The sequence below is a fragment of the Manacus candei genome, unplaced genomic scaffold, assembly GCF_025592945.1.
Source record: "Manacus candei isolate 608988 ecotype Guabito, Panama unplaced genomic scaffold, ASM2559294v1 h1tg000070l, whole genome shotgun sequence".
NCBI lineage: Eukaryota > Metazoa > Chordata > Aves > Passeriformes > Pipridae > Manacus > Manacus candei.
In genome coordinates, this window is record NW_026138118.1 from 1,548,500 (window position 1) to 1,567,970 (window position 19,471).

The 19,471-nt window shown below is 60.9% G+C and overlaps 3 protein-coding genes across 3 annotated transcripts in view; 2 read left to right on the forward strand and 1 right to left on the reverse strand.

Moving 5' to 3' along the window:
* UBXN11 (UBX domain protein 11) overlaps positions 1–19,471 on the reverse strand; it is a 283,062-nt gene that overhangs the window by 25,400 nt on the left and 238,191 nt on the right. The gene's annotated exons all lie outside the window — the stretch shown is intronic.
* DHDDS (dehydrodolichyl diphosphate synthase subunit) overlaps positions 1–19,471 on the forward strand; it is a 49,044-nt gene that overhangs the window by 13,722 nt on the left and 15,851 nt on the right. The window lies entirely within an intron of this gene.
* Positions 6,561–18,001, forward strand: LIN28A (lin-28 homolog A). The gene is made up of 4 exons (XM_051807243.1): positions 6,561–6,591; positions 7,403–7,581; positions 16,567–16,751; positions 17,788–18,001. The coding sequence occupies exons 1-4, from the start codon at positions 6,561–6,563 to the stop codon at positions 17,999–18,001; spliced, it is 609 nt and encodes a 202-aa protein (XP_051663203.1).

Below are 19,471 nucleotides of genomic sequence, written 5' to 3' on the forward strand. Positions count from 1 at the left end.
ACCCCGCAGCCCCCTGTACCTGCCGGCCAAGGGTCCCGCCGTGGCAAGCGGGGTGCTGTGCCGTGCCGTGCCGTGCCGTGCCGAGCGGGATCGGGTGCTGCTCCCTGCACACCCCACAGCTGGGCGGACCGGCAGAGTCACCCTGAGCACCCAGCCCTGAGCACCCAGCCCTGGCGCAGCGGAGGTTTGGCATTCCTCAGGTGCTGACAGCCGGGGAGCCGGTCGGGCTGGTTCCCAGCACCCAGCTCCTCTGTTTCCTCCGACTCAGCAGCGCCGGGAGGGAGCACAGCCAGCCTGGGTGGCTCTGGGCCCCCCGGACCTCTGTCCCGCCACCCACTTCGGCGAGGGCGATGGTCCCTCAGAGGGGACCTCAGTGACCAGCTTTGTCACTGCAGCTCCAGCCATCACGGTGGCCCCACCATCGCTCGGGCCGTGGGGCTGGCAGGGTCCCAACACACTGTGGTGAGGGGCTGGGGCTCCCCAGGGCTGTGATTGCACCCGGATTAATCGTGGGGGTCCCACGTGGAGCCCCCAGCACCGCAGGACGTTCCTGGGAGGCTCCTAATGCGGGGAGGTCTCCCAGGTCTCAGGGAGCTGGGGCTCTCGAGGGACTTCACACACTGGCTTGGGGGTGGCACGGAGGTCACAGTAGCCCTGGGCCACCACAGGAGACCTGACCCCGGGGCGCAGAGCCCTGTCCCGGCAGGGCTCGGAGCGCAGCAGAGCCGACACCCGCCCTGCATCCTCTCCCTGCCCTCCCTCTCCTCCCCAGCCCCGCGGGAGCCCGCTGCGGTGCCAGCCTCACCCCGGGGCCACCACTCCCGGCTGCCGGCCCAGCCCAAGAGCCTCCCTGGCCACGGCCAGCCCGGCGCAGGTGGCCACAGTTCAGCTCCGGTTGGGTCGCCCGGGGCCACCCAGCTCCGGGTTCCACCGCTCACGTGCCGGGGAAACTGAGGCGGAGCCGACCTCGCTCTGCCGGGGTTTGGCAGAGCCCTGGGCCCCCTCCAGTGCCCTTCGTGGGGACCCCAAGAGCGGCTGAGCCCCCGTGAGGGGACTGGCTGCCCATCCTCGTGGCTCCAGCACAGGAGCAGGATCAGGCCCCTGCATCCCTCCGTGTGGGATCCCGTGAGGAGCAGCAATGGGGGGTCCTGGAGGCCCCAGGACGGGCTGTGGTGTGTTAGTGTGTTTGTTACTGTGTGTGCATATGTGTATTTAGCATGTACAAGCGTGTGTAAGCCTGTGTACGTGCCAAACCAGCCGAGCCAGCCGGCTGCGGGGAGCGGGATCTCCCTTCCACGTCCCTTTGCACCACCGGGGAGGGTTTAGTCAGCGCTGGGGAGGGTCCTCCCCGCAGCAAACCAGTTCCCCAGGCACTGGGGCAACTGGAGGGACACCGGGGCGAGCCTGGGCTTTGAGTCACTGTGTGCAAAGGGAGGGACACGGTCCGGGGCACGCTGAGCGGGGCGGGGGACGGGCTCAGCCCCAACGCCCGGAGCGGGGAAAACAGGGCCAGGGGGAGCCCCAGAGCACCCGGGGGCTGCAGGGGGGTCCTGCTGTCACCCCCCTTCCAGACAGGGGGAAATGAGAAGGGAGCAGTGGGAGGGGGAAAGGGAAGGAGGAGAAGGAGGAGGAGAAGGAGGAGGAGAAGGAGGAGGAGGAGGAAAAGGAAAAGGAAAAGGAAAAGGAAAAGGAAAAGGAAAAGGAAAAGGAAAAGGAAAAGGAAAAGGAAAAGGAAAAGGAAAAGGAAAAGGAAAAGGAAAAGAAAAGGAAAAGGAAAAGGAAAAGGAAAAGGAAAAAAAGGAAAAGGAAACCCCCACAGGCTGTGTCACCTGCAGGCAGAGCCCCCTCCCCCGGGTGAACGTGGGTGCCTGTATCCCATTCCCAGGGGACAAGCACCCCAAAGGTGCAGCTGTGGCCACACCTGCAACGAGTTTCCAGCTCTGGGGAGGGGCTGAGCCAGGGCCGTGCTGGTCTGTAGAGGTGGTGACTGTGGATGTACCAGCCAGCTCGGCTGCACTGGGCTTTGGGGGGTGCTTGGTTTGCTTGATGTGCCCCAAGCACCCTGAGAAGGAGGAAAACCAGTGGTGAGAGGAGGAAGATGCAGGACAGGCCAGTGCTTTGGGAGGTAAGAACCAGCCACGGGAGCAGAGGCTCCTGCTGTGCCTCCCCAGATCCCCCACAGCAATTTTCTCCCCCACTGCCTGGTTTGCTGTCGGGGGGAGCAAGGTTTGAACTGGGGTGGGGGGACTGAGGGGGCGAGGGGAGGCTTGCAAGCCCTGGTCTGTGGGGATCTGCTGCCTTAGGGGAATATCTTTCAGCTATCGATTCCCCTTTATCAGGGAGCAGGAATATGTATGGGCTGAAATCCTGATCAATCCCCGCTCTGCAGCCGATCAATCAGCTGCTGCCCGAGGGTTTTTACAGGAGGGAGCTGCCGAATTTGGGCACGACCCATCGCTCCAGGTCAGGGGACAGGATTGTCCCTACCCGCCTTTTTCTTATGGAAAGGCAGGAAGCTGGGGGAAGCCTGGCACCAGGCAGCACCCCACAGGGCACCCCTCAGGCACGCTCCTCACCCTTCCCTTGCCAGGGTTAGTGCCCTGGTGAGTCCCATTTGGGATGGCAGCAGGATGTTCCATCCCAACTGTGGGGAGCCCAGTGCCCCAAACCCAGAGCTGTGGGGCACCCACCGACCCCCTGCAGCCAGAAAGGAGCCCCAGGGGAGTATTTCTGAGGTGTGGGAAAGGTGGTGCCTGGTTAGAGCATCCTTGGGAACACACTTGTGTCAGTGTGCCCCATCCCTGTGATCCCAGTGCTGGGAGGTGTCAGAGCATCCCTCAATCCCAGCCGGGCTTGTTAGAGGCACAGGGAGAGCAGGGGAGCACAGGGGGCCACTGAGGGGAAGGAGCAGCACCGTGGCCTCCATTATTGATTGCTTTGTAGCCAAAGGTCAGCAGCGAGTGTGGAAGGATGGGGAGGAGGGAGGTGGGTGGCACTGGGATGCGAGGGGCTCTCTGCCAGCACTGGGGCCATGCCATGGTGGGGTGGAGTGCCTGGCATGGGTTCCCATTGTACAGGCACTCACTGGTCATAGATCCCCCCTCGTGCCTCAGTTTCCCCACCAGCAGATGGGATGGCAGGGCTGGGTGGTCGTCACCAGGGTGGGTGGGGAAGGAGGCACTGGGGGCTGTGAGGAAGAGTCTGTGCCCACGGGAGGGAGGTGGAGGTGGGCTCAGAGGGGGTTAGAGCAGGTCTGTGTGTCTCTGTGCAACCAGGAAGGCTGTGCCTGTGGGATGGGCAGGGAGAGGGATCAGTTTTCCCTGGCAGGGGCTCGGAGGTTTTTCAGCTGGTTGGGGTCTTCCCAGTGGGCAAATGCTGACAGTGACTGTGCTGGGAGATGGCGCTGGAGCCTCAGCCCCATAACATCATTTTCCATGGCCCTTCAGCCCCCCAGGACACCTGGTGGGGTTTGCAGCACCATGAGGACGCCAATCCCCATCTCTGCCAAAGCTGTGACCCACGTGCCGGGGCTTTGCACATCCCTGGGGCCTCATCCTGCCGGGCTCAGGGCTGGATGGAGCCAGGCAGCCCCCGGGCAGCTCCGTGGTGCCGGACCATGGGCAGCACCGCCAGCACTGGGCTCCACAGAGCGCTGCCCTCGCCCCGGCCGTGCCGAGGGGGAAGATTTACAGGCTGTCAGAGCCGGGGCCAGAGGTCAGCAGGGGTCAGAAAGTCCATTTCAGTGAGGTCACTGTCCACTTCTTTCAATCTAATGAAGCCATTATTCGTGAAAGCGGCCGCTTTGCCGGCTATTCCCTTGAAGCCGAGCAGGGCACAGCGACCGGCTCTGAAAGAACAGGAAGGAGTCCCTTTCGCATTTGCCATTCAACAGGCCCCCAAAACAAATACACCACACACAGAAATATGACGCAGGGATGTGTCACCGGCACTGGGGGAGATGAGGTTGGGATGTGAAGGGACACTGCCTGGAAGTGCCACGATCGGGGATGTGGCTGTGTCACACGGGTGGAAAGTCACTTAGGATGGGCAGGAATTGGGGGAAGCTGAGGAAGTTGCTGCTGCAACTGCTGTAATTAAATAGTTACAGGAAAATGCCTCTGGGGCTGCTGATCCACCAGGAAGGGGCTGGAGGGGGAAGCTGGTGCAGGGTAGTGGATTATTTTCTGAGGGATTGGGTTTGGAGAAAGCAAGAGCTCAATTCCTCACCACGTCTTTCCCCCGTACCCTCACACCTCTGCATGAGAGTGAAACATGCAGGAAACTGGATGTACCTTCCCCAAACCCCAGGCAAAAAGGGGAAAGTGGGGAAGGAGCTGGGATTGAAGGAGGGATGAGCTGAGAAGGATGGAGCCACATGGAGGGGCCTCTGGTGGATCTTGGGTTATTTTTTTCTCGTCCCAGTTATCCTACAAATGAGAAGAAAATAACAATAAACACAGCCTGTGGACCCGGCCCTTGCTGCCAGGAGAGGGGGCCAGATGCATCCTGGCTCCACAGACACTGGGAAGGACCATGATCCTGGATCCCCACCAGGGACAGCTGTGGGTGCTGGCAGGTAGAGGGGGAATGCGAATGTGAGCAAGTGTGGACAGGCATCGTGGTTTCCCTCATGCCAAGACTGTCACCAGCCTTGTCCCCTCCACCAGCCCTGTCCCAGGCAGGGAGCTCTGCAGGCTGCCAGGGTCTGGTTGGGGGGGAGAGGAGTGGGAATCCTAAAGGAAGCACTGGCCAGACTCTGTTCTCCTGCTGCTGCAGATGACGGGCTGCTTGTTGGCTTTGAGGGCTCAACTGAAGACTGATGTGAAGAATAAGAACAGTGGAATCTCCTCCTCAGCCCGGTCTATCCCTGCTAAAAACAGTGTAAAATGAGATGGCACCTGTGAGCATCAGGGGTGGGTGGGTCACGGCCCCCCCCACTCCACCTGTGTCCCGTGGGATGCTGATTCACCTCTGCTGCGGGAGCTGGCAGAGCCCTGACCGGCTGGAAAAATCCCCAAAGAGAAAAAGCATCTTAGTCCAGCGCCTCCTCCTCTTCCTCCTCCTCCTCCTCCTTTGCTGTCTCGCCAGACCTGCGGGTGGGAGCCCAGCTCGGCTCTGCGGGAAAGGGGCAACCCGGAGCCCCCGAGTGTGCAGGGCAAGAGGAGGAGGAGGGGAGGAGGAAGAGGATGGACAGGAGGAGGAGGAGGAGGAGGAAGGAAGGACAGGGGCAGGAGGAGGAGGAAGGCCGCCTCCAGGACCCTGGACAGGGCCTCCCGGTTCAGCACCACGGCCAGCGCCGGCGGCCCCGCGGGCTGCGGAGCCTTCGCGCGGGGATTCCCCACGCGGGATTTTACCGGCAACACCCGCCCGGCGCGGGGGTCCCCCCCCAGGTGACACCACCGCGGTCCCCGCCGTGCCCGGTGACCGCACAGTGACCACCCCCCCATACCCCGCGCGATGACACCACGCGTGGCGAGTCCCGCGTGGGGCGGCCGCGGTGGGCGCAAACACCCCCCCCTCTCCCCAGCCACACTTCCCCCTGGAGGAGGGGGCACCGTGGGCTCAGCCCGGTGCGGGGGGACCCCCGGGCACAGCGCCGGGAGGGGCTGCGGGCGGCGCTGTGCCCCCGCGGCCGGGGCATTGTCCGCCGCCGGAAATGCAGCCGCTGGTCACTCGCCCTTTGTCCCCGCCCGGCCCGGGGGGCGACGGGACCCCCCGCCCCCGGCACCGCCTCGGCACCGCTCCCCGCCGCCGGGTTCCGCCGCTGCCGCCGGGACGGGGGTCGCGGCATCCCCGGAGGGGTCGCGCGGTGCCCGGGGGGTTCCACGGCCCTGGGGGTGCGCGACCCACTCGCGGGACACGGGATGGGGCTGGGGGTGCAGGAAGACCCCACTGTCCTAGAAAACGGGCCCCCACCCTGCCCTGGGGCATCAGCCCGTCCCGGTGCCGATTCCCCCCGTCCCACCCTGCCGCGGCTCGCAGGTGGCTCCACTCGTGGGGAGGGGGCGCGGGGAAACGACGTGGAAACTCCCCCTAGTCCTCGGTGGTCCCACCTTCTGTCCATCCCGCCCCCCCGGGAGTCACCTCTTCCCTTGACAGGTGGCCTCGCCCCTAAGTGCCCTAAGTGGGGGGGTTCAGCCCCCCCCCCTCCAAATCCCTCCCGGAATGTGTCGCTATTACCGAGGGGGGGTTAATTAGGATCACGTGGGGACAGGATGGCGGAGCAGGGCCCGGCGCCCCCCGGCCCCGCGGGTGGGTCCTGGGGCGGAGGGGGGGGGGGGGCGGGGGCTGCCATTGTCTGCGAGAATTTGGGAGCCTTTGAAAAAACCCTCCCGCTCCCTCCCACCCCTATTGTTGGAGTGAAGATGGAGTCAAACCTCTCTCGGCTCCCTCCCGGCGGGGTCTAAGCTGGGGTTTTTTGTTGTTTTTTTTTTTTTTTCCTCCTTTTTTTTTTTTTTTTCCTTTTTTTTTGGCTGGGCTGATACCCTCAAAGCTGGCCGAGGAGGAGGAGGGAGGAGGCGGTAACAGCCACAACTCGGAATTTGCAAGCGAGTGTCGGGATGGGGTCTGTTTCCAACCAGCAGTTTGCAGGTTAAGTTATATTATTGTCGGAGCCCGCCTCGGCTCCGTGATTATTAATAACGACGGCAGAGCCCGGCTGGGGGGCGCAGGGACCCCCCCGACCCCGGCCCACCCAGCCCCGCTGCGCCCCAGCAGCGCGGCCGGGCCCGGCGCGGCCCCTCTCCCCCGTGCAGCACCGGGGGGCTCGCAGGGGGGGATATATCATTTTTTTTTTTCATCCCCCCTCCAGCCCCAGGATGAGCCCAGAAGTTTGGGGCCGGAGGTGGCTGCTGGGGGTGTTTGGGAGCGGGGGAGGCCCGTGCAGCAGGGGGATGCTGGCGGTAGGGAAGAGTTTCTCCAGCGTGGCTTGCTGAGGGCAAGGGGGTTGCGGGTTGATATTTTGAGGGAGTTTTGTCCCTTTTTTTATACTTTTTTTTTCATCTTTTGAGTTTTGTTTTTTTTTTTTTTTTTTAATTGACTTTTTGAGGGGGTTTTTGCGGGGTAGGATTTTTTTTTTTCGTTTTTAACGTTTTTGAGGGGAAAACGGATTTAGGGCCCCCAGCCCACGCACCGCCTGAGTCGTGCTGGCAGGAGCTGCCTTCACTTCCCCCTGCTCCTGGGGTGACCCCCACGCACACGTGGAAGCAGAGCTCACCGCTCTGTTGGGGTTTTTTTTGGAGGGGAGTTGGAATTTTTTTCGCCTTTTCCAGCCTGGGGAACCCGAGCAGGATTTGAGGCTCCTGCTGCGGGCTTGCCCGGCTGGATGCGGGGTGGCTGGGCCGGGGGGGACCCTCGGCTCCCCCAGCCCCGCGGCTCAGCGGCTCCGTGGGTCTCTCGCCAGGTGCGAAGCCGGGCGAGGAGCCGGCTGGAGACTCGCCCAAGCCCGAGAACGAATCCCAGCCACTGCACGGCTCCGGCATCTGTAAGTGGTTCAACGTCCGCATGGGCTTCGGCTTCCTCTCCATGACCGCCAAGGGCGGCGCGACCCTGGACTCCCCCGTCGATGTCTTCGTGCACCAGGTACGGGGCCGGAACCCGCGTGGGGAGGGAAGGGGGTGCAGCCCCCAGCACCCTCCGGAGGATACCAGGAGGGATGGGGACCCCCCCGCCGCACCCACGCGAGGCCGGGGGTCCCCCGTCCCAGCCCGGGGTCCGGCCGTGGTCGCCCGGGGCGGGTTTCCCCGGAGCCAGGCGGGTGGAAGGGCAGGCACGGCCGCAGCCCGGGGCTCGTCCTCGGGGACCGACCCTGTAAGCTGATCCCGAGCGATTTAATTTTCCCATCGTTGTTCCCTGAGGAGCCCCTCGGGGCCGGATCCAGGGGAGCAGGTGCCCGCGGGGCCGGGTGGGAATTACGGGAGCGGGGACGCTGCTCGCCCCGTGGAGGGACACGGGGAAGAGGCGGTTTCCCCGCGGTACCCGCTCCCAGGGATGCGGGACTGCGCTTTCCCCCGCTGGAGCTCATCCCCGGGAGGGGGGAACCTCTGCCCGCGCCTCTTGTCCCGCTCGCGGGTGGCACAAAGGCGTGCGGGGCCGAGTGTGTGTCCCTTTGGGTCCCGTATGACAGTGACAGTCTCGTGTCCGGGTTTGACCCTGCTGAGCGGGGAAGACCCACGCGTGTCGGTGACCCTGCGCCGAGGGAAGTCGTGGATTCGGGGCTGCAGCTGCTTGAACCCCCCGCCCCGGCTCCCGGGGGAGGATCTGCCGGGAGACCCCGCGCAGGGGCTGGGAAAGGGTTTGGAGATGGTGCCCAAACCGGGGCCAGCACTGGGAGGCAGATGTGGGGCTCAGCACCGGCTCGTGTGGACGGGGGTCTGTGGGGTGAGCGTGGCCCCTGAGTGTGGACAGCAGCTGCCGTGGGGCTGGGGAGCAGAGTGAGCACGAGCGAAAGGGGCTCGGGTGTTTTTGGAGCAAGCACGGGTGGGTGTGGAGGAGCATGATGGTGCTGGCTCCAGGGAGCCCCTGGAGCAGCTGCCTTCAAAGGCTGCTGCTTTCCGTGGGCCCAAATCCCCCCAAGCTGGGTATATCCTGCGATCTGGGGGTGCAGGATTGAGCCTCTGGGCTGTGACAAGCTCCTGGTGATCTCTCACCCCCTACCCACGAGTGGATGCTCCAGGGCAGGGCTATGGTGACTTGGCAAGCAAATGATGACCAGGGGAGATGTAAATCCCTCCTCTCTCAGCTGTGGTGTGGGCAAAGTGCCTTGTTAGGAGTTACTATCCCAGGCCAGGACACAGATGGTTTTAGAGTAGAGGGCTCCAAATCGGCCAGGGAAAACCAGATCCTGGTGCTCTCCAGAGAGCAAATGGGTCTTTGCATCTCAATGTAGCACAGCGGGACCCAGTGCCCCTGGGGAGAAGCCTCCCCGCCCTTCTCCTGGGGGTTTATTGCCCCCAGACAGTCTGGTTTCCTTATTGCTTTTGCTCACATTCCTGCAGGAAAGGAGAATTAACTGGGGTGTCTCTGTCGGGAGCATCCCACTGCCCGGGGAGAGCTGCAGCCTCCCGGTGCCCCCCGTTTTCCAGGGCTGGGGGAACCGTGGGGTCCCATGTGCAGGGTTTGCAGCATTTGGGAAACACAAGGAATACTGGGGAAAAGCGGGTTATTTTGGGTAGTAAAGGGTGTGGGGGGGTTTCCCCTGCTGCAGTGAAGGGCGGGGTGGTCCCAGCGTGGGGTTTTGCACCAGCAGAATCGGGGCAGCTTTGGGCTGATGGAGAACCTTTCCCCTCTGTGCTGGGCTTTGCCTCCTGCCCCACTTCGCTGGTGGCACAAAGTTGCTGCTCTCCTGAAGTGAATCAGCCAGAGCTGATGCCGGCGGCTCTCCCACTGCCGAGCATCCCTGGCTCAGCCCTGGCCCCCTCTTGCAGAGGGACCAAACTCAGGCTCCCACCGCAGCCTCGCTGATTTTGGGTGGCTCTCTGGGAATCGGGCCCTTCTGCCGATGCTCTCCCCGTCCCAGCATCCGGGCGATTCCCGGGAGTCGGTGTCCACTCCCTGGGGAGGGAGTCAGGACTGGGAGGGCAAAAGCCAAGATCAGCCAGAGGGGACAGCACTCAGGGCTCGGGGTGCCCTGCCCAGCACCCACTGCCCGCTCCACACAGGGTACCCCGAACCGGCCTTTGGGGCTTAGCACCCCAGAGCCCCCAAATCCCCGATCCTTCCCCTCTTCATTTACATATGTGAATGATGACCCACAGGAAGTAATTGTGGGAGAAAGAAGGGAATTGGCCTCTTTAGATCTATTAAATCACTTTATTACAGGAACCAGGTCTGAATGGCCCCTCTCTGCAGGGAGCGCGTCTCCATCTCCCTCTGCCTTTATCTGATCACAAAGAGATTAAAATCTCGGCAGGACAGGAGACTAACAGGGCTCCTCGGGGCTGCCTTTCCCTCGCATTGTGAGCTAAAAATGAGGCATTTGGGCTCAAATGCCTCCCCTGGACACTGGAGATGGATTCATTTGGGGGCTGTGAGGACACAGAGGGGATAAAGCACAGGGGAGCAGAGCAGGTCGTCCCAGAGAGGTGAAGGGCTGAGCAACACCCGTGAAGGGGTTGGGGGTCTCGAGGTGGCAGAAATTTGGCTGGTGATGGTGAAGACCCTAAAGCTGCAGTGGTCCCCTCGGGATGCAGCTCCTGGGCTTTGGGCATCCCTTAAAGGAGTCTGGGGCTGCCAGGGAAGGCAACCTGGAAAGAGGAAGAGGAGAAAATTGGGGCACCCTGTGGCCCCAAGGCTTGCTGCTGCTCGTTGGAGCTGGAGGAGTGAACACAGACCAGCAGGGCTGGGATTTTGGGATGGGGCCCAGCTGAGAGGAGAAGGGGCTGTCCAACCCCTGGGAATCACTGCTCTCCACAGCTTGGCTCCCTGTCTCCAAGTGTTTCTCTAAGCCAGCAGGTCTAAATCCTTGATAAAGGCAGTCAGGTGGGTTTTTCGTTTCTCCTTATGATTTTAGCAAGAAGAGCTGCTGGGCACTGCTGGGCCCCCGTGGCTGCTGTCGCTGCAGGGTTGCTGGTGTCTCTCTGACATGGTCCTGTGTCCTTGCTGTGCCCATGGTTAGACCTGCTGGGGTGTGGCACTGCTGCCCTACCCGAGTGCCCAGGGCAGTGTGGAAGTAGTTGGGCACATCCCAGCATGGGAGAGACTCCAGTCTCCCTGTGATCCCTGGGGTGCTGCCGACCCGGGAGCCTCGTGGGGGTCAGGGTGGGTGGAGGGGCTCCATCTCCACTCAGCAGGGCAGGGGTGGGATGGAGGGGGATGGCAGCTCCTTGGACGTGGATTTTGGCCCAGCTGACCTGAGCTGTCACCCACCTGTGCTCCTGCCATCTGCCTGCATGTGGCCACGATAACAATAATAATAATCCACGTGAGCATGACGTGAGATCCTTAAAAAAAAAAAAAAAAGCACGTGTTTGGAGGGAGCTCCATCCCTGACTGTGCAGGAGAGCAAAGGCAGGGGGACAAGGGGCAGCCTCTCTGTCAGGGAGCAGGGTCCAGCCTTCCCTTGGGGTCCCCTGTTGGGGCAGGATCCGACCAGAAGGGTTTGGTTTGTGCAGAGCTGGGGGGGGGGGCAGCAAAGGAAAGGGGGAATCTTTGAGTCAGAGTTGGAACTGTGATGCTCACAGAGGCACGGGACACGTGCAGGATCTCATTTTTCCTGCTTTCTCGTGTGCATCACTCCCGTGTTTGCTCTGCGGGACCAGGGTCACCCACAGAGCTGGGTGGGCACCAGGGTTACACACGTCCCTCGGGAAGAGATCATGGAATCACAGAGCAGTTTGGGTTGGAAGGGACCTTTAAAGGTCATTTAGTCCAACCCCCCTGCAATGAGGAGGGAACACCCCCCCTACAGAGATCCCCAGGGGTAGAAACGCTCGTTGGAATCTCTGCTTGTGAAGGGGGAGAGGGATAGGAGCAATTTCTTTGTTTGTTTGTTTGGGGTTTTTTATTTTGTGGTTTGTTTTTTTTTTAAATAACCGCTGGAATAGAACTGTATTGCACCGCTCTGTGCGCCGCATCCTGAGGGAAATAGCGAAAGAGAGCTGCTTTATTCCACCCCTGAAACTCCCTCAAGACGCTCACACACACACACACAAAAAAAAAAAGCCTCCTGTCTCTGTCTAAAGATTAACTGATGGCCGCAGGCACATCCCTTCCCCCAGCTCCCCCTCCCTGCCCCAGGGAGAGAAAACACCCTGGAATGGTTTCTTAGATAATATGGCCCAAATGAATGGGATTGCTCCCGGGATGGAGTGGGGAGGGCTGGGATGGAGCCGCTGCCCTGGCGAGCCTCTGTCCCTGCCGCTCCCAGGTCCAGCTCCGACGTTTCCTTTTCCCTATTTACTCGCACCTAAGAATCAGCGGGATTGAAGCCGAAATCACCACTGGAAGATGTGCCGCTGCTCCCGGCCGAGTTCCTGCCTTAATATGGGAGCACAAAATTAATACGCAGCCCCTGATCCCAATTAGCTGCCCCTGTGAAGCGCAGGAGGGTTTTGGTGGGGAAAAATACAGCCAGAGGAGCTAAAAGGGTTTAGGACAGGAAACTGATGGATTAAACTCTGTGGTAGATGCTCTTTTTTTTTTTTTTTTTCCCTCAGAATTGGTACTTAGAGTTAAACTTTACTGGGTTATGGTGGAGAATTAAGAGCAAACATAGTTACTTTGGCAGGAAAATGGCTTTATTTTGATTTTACTTGAACTGGGGGAAAAAAGAAAACGGGAATATTGCACCAAGGAGGCACTGGAAAGATCTGCTAATATTAAATCCCCTGTGCTCCTCCCGAGGGCTCCCACACCCAACTCCCTCTTGATCTCTGCACCAGCTCCTGGAGCTGAGGCAGGACCCCCATTCCCAAGCAGCATCCACTGGCTGCTCCCATGGGGGTCTGAGCTGCAGGAAGGGACTGGGATGATTCCTGATCTGAGCCCCCTACGTGTGTGAGCCCAAAACCAGCCCCTGGAGCTTCTGGCACTGGGAAAAGATTTGCTGTGTGATGTGGAGACAAGGAAAGGCTTTGCTCAGGGATGGATCCAGGCGCAGGCTGGGAAGGCAAAGGGACATTTCCCTGCTGGCCTTGTGGCCTGTGGTGGGGAGCTGAGCTGGCCCTGCTGTCCCAGGGCTTGAATCACTACTCCATGTGGGCCAAAACCTGCTCTGGGGGCTGTTTGCAGAGGTCACCACCAATGCAGTACCCACAGTGATGGGGCACAGGCCTCCTGAGGGCTCAGCAATCCCTGGGCTGTTTTTCCTGACCCTCCTCTGCAGAGTGAGGTGTCTCAGCTCACTGAGGCACTGCAGTGGAGTTGGGCTCCCCCAAAACGCTCTGGGCCGGGCCCAGACGTGCCCTTGGCACGGCCACTCTTATCCCAGCATCCCAGCCCGGCTCGTTTTCCAAAGGATCTCAGTTTAAACGTTGCTGGAGGGACGAGGTGCAGCGGCCGCTCCGCCCCAGGCCCCGCGGGACACAAAGATGGTTTGATTGAGTGGCCGGGGCTGGCTGGGAATAAACGTCCCCTTGTGTCACTGTGGGGAGGCCGCGGGGACAATGGTGACCCCGGGGCCGGCCGAGCCCCTCCGGAGCCCGGCGGGGTGGGGGTGAACCGGAGCCCGGCAGTTTGGGGGGCAGCGGCTGGATTTGGGGTGCTCCGTGGTGTCACCCCTTCCACAGGGGTCTGGGATCCGTGATGAGGAATTTGTTGGGTGGAGGAAGAGGAGGGGTGAAGGCACCCACGTGCAGGGGGGGGGTGTGGGGGACACCCAGTGCCGCGGAGGGCGGGGGGTGGGCAGCGCTCGGCCGCTCACGTGCTGCGTCTTTGTCTGCCGTAAATCAGCTGCCGGGGTGCGGGGTGGGAGGAAAAGGATGGGTGGAAAAGCATCCTTGGGTGCTTTGGGTGGATCCTGGGGTGAAAAAGCACGCTGTGACGCCTGGTGAAGGGGTGCCTTGGCGGGGGGAGTGGCACTGGTGGAAGGTGCTCCAGCTCTGCCTCTGTTCCTTGCCCTGCTGGTTAATCCCAAACCCTAATGATGACAAGGACATCCTTGCACCAGGCTGTGCTTTAAAACAGTTGGGATGGCACTGCTTTGTGATCTCGAGCCCAGGGTGACCCTATACCCCCCCCTACCAAAACCATATCCCCAAGACTGACCCCCCAGCTCCTCCAAGGGACCCGGGCCCCAAACCCTGGCACCCAACGGGTGAGCCCCAGTTCTCCCGCAGCGGGTGAGCTGGACGCAGGGTTGGTGTGTGGAGGGGCTGGAGGGGGTCAGAGGGGCCGCGGCCATGCCGGCCACCCTTCCTCCCCCCGCCGGGGCCTGGAACTCCTGGAATTTGGGCAGCGGGAGCGCGGCCGCCGCCGGCCCTTTGTTCTCGCTGGCCGGTGGCTCCCGGCCCTGGCCCTCCCCTGCGCTCCCCCTCATCCCCAGCATCCCCGGCTCGCTCCAATCCCCCCCTTCCTCTCTTTATTTTTTGGGGGGGGGGTGTGGGTGTGTGGAGGCCTGGGAAGGCTCCGGCTTTGTGTGTGGTGTGGGACAGGGGCTCTGGGCCCCTTCCTTTCAGATGCAGGAGGTATGCAGCTAATTCAATGGGCTGCAGTTTGATTACCTATCTGATAACAGAGGAATGCCAGCAATGTGTGTGTTTTGGGAAGGGGGCAGGGGGGATGCGCAGGGACCACCAGCCACTCTGCAGCTCACATCAAAAGGCTGCAGCAGGGGGGGGAGAGCTGGGGCGCCCCAGCCTCTGTCCCCCCCCCTTCCCCGGGGAGAGGGCGTTTCCTTTGGCCTTTTGGCAGAGGGGGCTGGGGGGGTGGTTGTCATCCTCGCCCGCTCCCGGAAAATAAATCGCTTCCCCCGTCATGTTGCAGCAGCTTCTGCCCCAGCCCTCCTCTTCCTCGGAATGGCTGGGCAGGGGTGGATCCTGCCACCGGGGCGATGGTGCCCAAGGTGTGGGCTCAGCTGGGGGGGCCCAGCCTGTGCGCCAGGGTCCCCCCTGCCACGGCTCAGCTTTGTCCCAGAGCGCCTGGGAGTTTTCATCCCCGCAGTGTAAACACAGCTGGGCCAGCTGGGGCTGTAAACACCCCGAAAGCAGCCACAGGAGGTGGCTGGTCTTGTCCCCCGGCCTCCAGGGAATGATGCTCAGCCCCTCCTGGTTCCCAAAACCCCATGGCTGCTGCTGGATTGGGGCAAATTCCCCATCTGTGGTAGCTCCTGTCGCCCAAAGTGCTTAACACGCCGGGGACAGGACAGGACAGGGCAGGGTGGGTGACTGACCCCAAGGTGCTGAGGCATCTCCTCTGATGTGCTGGTCGAGGCTTTGGGCACTGAGCTCCTGCTGGGGGGATGCTCAGCACTGGGGGGGAGCTGGGTTGGGGTTGGGGAGCAGTGGTTGGGTGCCCCTCTGAGCGTGGCAGGGGCTTTGCCAGCAGTAGGTGGTGCTGGAACTGCCCTGGGTGGGCAGAGGTGGCCATGAGACCCTGTCATGTCCTTATTGTCGTTGGGGACCTCATGGCTTAGGGTATGATTCTCCCTTTTGGGAGCAGGAGCAGGTCAGAGAGCAAAGGGCAATCCCATCTGGCCTGCTCTGGATCCCATACCAGCAGGCAAGGGTGACTTGGCCCAGCCTATGGGGTTTGTCCCATGAAGAATTGGTCCACCAGGCACAGAAAAGGGGGGAAACAGCAAAAAAAAGGGTCTCAAGGGTTGTTCCTCGAGCTCTGCTGCATTCCCACTTCCCCCACAGGCCCATGGACATCCTGCAAGAACCCCCCAGGAAAAATTCAATCCTAAACCCCAACAACTCGGCTCCTGTCCCTCTCTGCTTTTACATGGGGTGCTCCCTCGTGGGTCCTGGTGAGATTTGGGGTGCAGATGGGAACGGACCGTGCCTGCCTGTCCCGGGCAGCGCTCACACAGAGGCTCCGTGCGGGAAGAATGGGCGAGCTCGGCCCCACGTGACGGGAACCCTCCGGGCCATGAATGGGGGGAGATGCTCCATTCATAAATGCAGGGTCCTGCCGCAGCCGCGCAGGCGTTTGGCGCCGGCTCTGCTGGGAATCCCCAGCCCGCTGGAGCTGCTCCTCCCTCTGCCAGCAAATCCCCTTAACTCTTTTGGTCGTGGTCGTTTGGGCTCCTGCTGCCTGACGGAGCTGAGGGAATGCCCGTGCTGGAATTGCTGCCCGGGATGCCTGAGCGGCCCTCAGGCAGAGCTGGCAGTGATGCTCGTGGCACAGGGGGTTAAGAGTTGTCGCCTGCATTGCCCAGCTTGGCTCCTCAGGGATTTGTTCTGCTAAAATGGACAGAGCTCTTGAAAGTGGAGAGGATTTTCCTATCATCCCACAACCCCCTCCCTAGCCTGGGTCTTTCTGACTTGCATTGTGATGACCGCTGTGGTGATCCTGGGAGGGATAAGAGGGGGTCCTGGGAAGGGTGGGAGAAGCTCCCAGCAGTGATAATCCCGGGCCAAATGGCTGCTTAATTAATTATTGGAGGTGATTAAATGGCTTGAACTGAGGTGAGCTGCAGTGAGGGGGCTGGCAGTGCCAGCTTCCAGCCTCCTGGCTTTACTGTGGGTCCTGCCATGACTGTGCTTGTGCAAAGCATCGAGATCCTTTTGTATTTTTAAAATGATGTTTCGGAGGTGCAGGAGCAGCTCTTGCTTCCCAGCACGGGGCTGGGTGGGAGAAGGGAGTTGTTTTGCAGCGCTGACAGCCAATATTTTGTTGAAATTTGTGTCTGAGCTGTCTCTGCTGGCCCTTAAACCAGTGAGCCCCACTCAGCCGGGTGTCTGAGCTCACTGAATGCTCTGTGTTATCAAACAGGGCTCCAGACATTTTAGGGAGATGAAGGTGCCTGGTTGAGCTTGATCCTCACTGTCTATCCCCTCACAAGGGACAGGCACAGGGGAATGTTGGCAGCTCTTGTGCCACAGGAGGTGTTTGCTGGGCTGGGGCTTGTCGTGTGCCCAGTGGACACCCCCAGCTTTGTGCTGACCCCCATCCTTCCCCTCCCAGAGCAAGCTCCACATGGAGGGTTTCCGCAGCCTGAAGGAGGGCGAGGCTGTCGAGTTCACCTTCAAGAAGTCATCCAAAGGTTTGGAGTCCATCCGGGTGACCGGCCCGGGGGGCGTCTTCTGCATCGGCAGCGAGAGGAGGCCCAAGGGCAAGAGCCTCCAGAAACGCAGATCCAAAGGAGACCGGTAAGGGCTGAGCCAGGGCTGAGCCCGGGCAGGATCAGGAGCTGCCTGGGTACCCTGGGGATGGGCACGAGTCCGGTGGGGTGGGCAGCGACCCTTCCTCTGGGAAAGCAGCTTCCTTTGGCAGCTAATGAGTGGCAGATGCAGCTCGGCGGGGAAAGGGCAGGGAAGCAGCAGGGAAGGGCAGAGGTCAGGGACACCCCGGGCGGCCGCTCCCCTCGGCTCAGGGAGCCGTGCTGGGCAGGGGTAATTTTCTCCAAGAGCAACCCTTCCTTGTGGGAAGGAAATAGCCCGGACGTCCTGGCAGCGTCTCCCACGGTGAGGCTGCGAGCCCTGGGGCGAGTTTCTGGCCAGCTCTTCGTCTCCCCCTCTCCTCTCCCATCCTCTCCATCTCGGCTTCCTGGAGATGCCTCATCCCAGTTTTCCCAGTGGATGCTGTCTGCCCCACTCCACTGTTCTCATAAACTAATCAGAAAGGAACTGGGAAGGAAAAGGAAAGAGGAAAGGGTTGTGGCCATCCTACAAGGATGCAGGATGTGAAATGGACACAGTGTAGTTCCCTCTGCCCACACGCCTCTGGTGTGAAGGTGGCACCCGTGGGATGGGGGCTGGAAGGTACAGAAGAAGCCACCTTTTGGGTTGTCCCTACACTGATGGCCATGGTCCCTGCAAGTTCTGAGGGCTGTGTAACCCTGGGAGCGGGGTCTGGAGACACAGGAGCCAGAATCCTGATGGAGCCAGAGGGGTGGAAGCCCCCGACGTGCCGATTTTTGTCCCCCGTGTGTGGTTCTGGTGCAGGGGTTTGCTGCCATCTCCTGGGTACCAGCAGCACCACTGAGCCCAAACTGGCCCTGCTGGAGCTGAGGCTCTGCAGGGACCAACCCCAGGGCCACCATCAGCCCCAAAGAGCCGAGCCCACATCCCTGCAGCAGCCGGGCTGTTCAAAGCCCAGCTCTGGCTGTGAAGCCAGATCGGTCCCGGGCACGGCCACGGCACATCCCACCTCATTTCTCCTCCTGGAATCTCTCCCCTCACACAGATGCTACAACTGCGGCGGGCTGGACCACCACGCCAAGGAGTGCAAGCTCCCACCACAGCCCAAGAAGTGCCACTTCTGCCAGAGCATCAGCCACATGGTCGCCAACTGCCCCGCGAAAGCACAGCAGTCCCCCAGCTCCCAGGGGAAACCTGCCTACTTCCGAGAGGAGGAGGACATGCACAGCTCGGCCCTCCTCCCCGAGACCCGGGAATGATGGTGGGTGGCAGGGAGAGGGGGGATTCCACCGGGATGAAAAGGCTTTGGCAAGGCAACGGGCAGCTGTGGGGGCTCAGAGGAGGGAGGGCAGGGTGAAGGACTGGGGAGGGCAGGCAGCGGGGACCCAGTGTCCCTGCACAGACATTTTCCCCCTGTTCCCAGGCTGGGAAAAGCCCTACTTTAATCAGGATGGCTTGTTTCAAAAATAGGGGGAGGCATCACCCAACATACCCCTTCCAGCTAAAAAAAGCCCAAACATATTTGATCCATCTTTATTCTTTTCCTAAATTAAGCCAGGCAGCAGTGTCTCGGGGAGGAGGAGCAGAGGAGCCACATCACAGGGAGGAGCTCATGGCTGCTTGTTCTCCTGAGCTTCAAACAGGCTCTGGCACAGCTTGGATGAGCTGCAGGGGACCCACTCCTGCTCCTGCCCTGCCCCAGGGAGGGAGGCTGAGGGGAAAGGCTGGCTGTGGAGTGCCAGGGAGATGCCCATGGGCCGGTCCCATGGGTCCCTCTGCTCCTCGTGGCTTCTCACTCCCAGGGCAGTGTGAGGATTCGCAGCTTTTCCATGGTTGCTCAATTGCTGACAGGAGCAGAGCCCAGATTTGGGCTCATCCCGGGAGGAAATGGATCATCCCTCAGGGTCAGACCAACACCACCTGCTCATGGGCTGTGAGCTGCGGCCTGGGGGAGACCAAGTCAAAAGAAAACCACTTGTTTTTCCCCCAGTCCCTCCCAAGTGCCAGCCCAGAGAGCATAAGGTGTTTCATGCAGCCAGCTCTTCCCCTCTAAGGCTTCTCCCTGCCCCTGGAACACGGAGCTGGGGAGTGGGAGGGCTTCATGGAGCAGGAACACTCCTTGTTAAGCCTTGGCCACCGGACACGGGGCAGGACCAGATCCCGGGAATGTTGCTGGCAGCATTTCCTTTGGAAAACCCATGTACACATCCCACCCAGGGCTCACATAGATCCAGCCACGGCCTGCTCCAGACACCAGACTGGTCTTCCCACGGGCTCTGGATCAAACCCACACAGGACAAACACACACCTCTGCTCCTCCTGCCCATCCCACACTCCAAAAACCGACGGCTCTTGAGCCTCCCCAGGGACAGAGGACAAGGGTGTCCCCGGGTTAGTGGCTGCTGTCCCCCCTCCCCATGGCCCCCCCCAAGTCTTGCCTTTATTTATTGGCCCCGGTGGACACCCCTTCTCCCAGGGCAGCCCCCCCCAGGCCGTGCCAAAGCCAAGGCCAAGTGAAACCTGCACTAGGACGTGCGTGAATGACGTATCTTTGGGTTTGTTTGTCGTCTTTTGTTTGGGGTTTGTTCTTTTCTTTTTTTTTTTTTTTTTTTTTTTAATATAAATATTCTGGTTTTGTATTTTTGTATATTTTAATCTTTAAGAAAAGAAAAGGAAAAAGAAGAAAAAAAAAAGAAAGAGAGAGAAAAAGGACATAATTCCTGCAACTT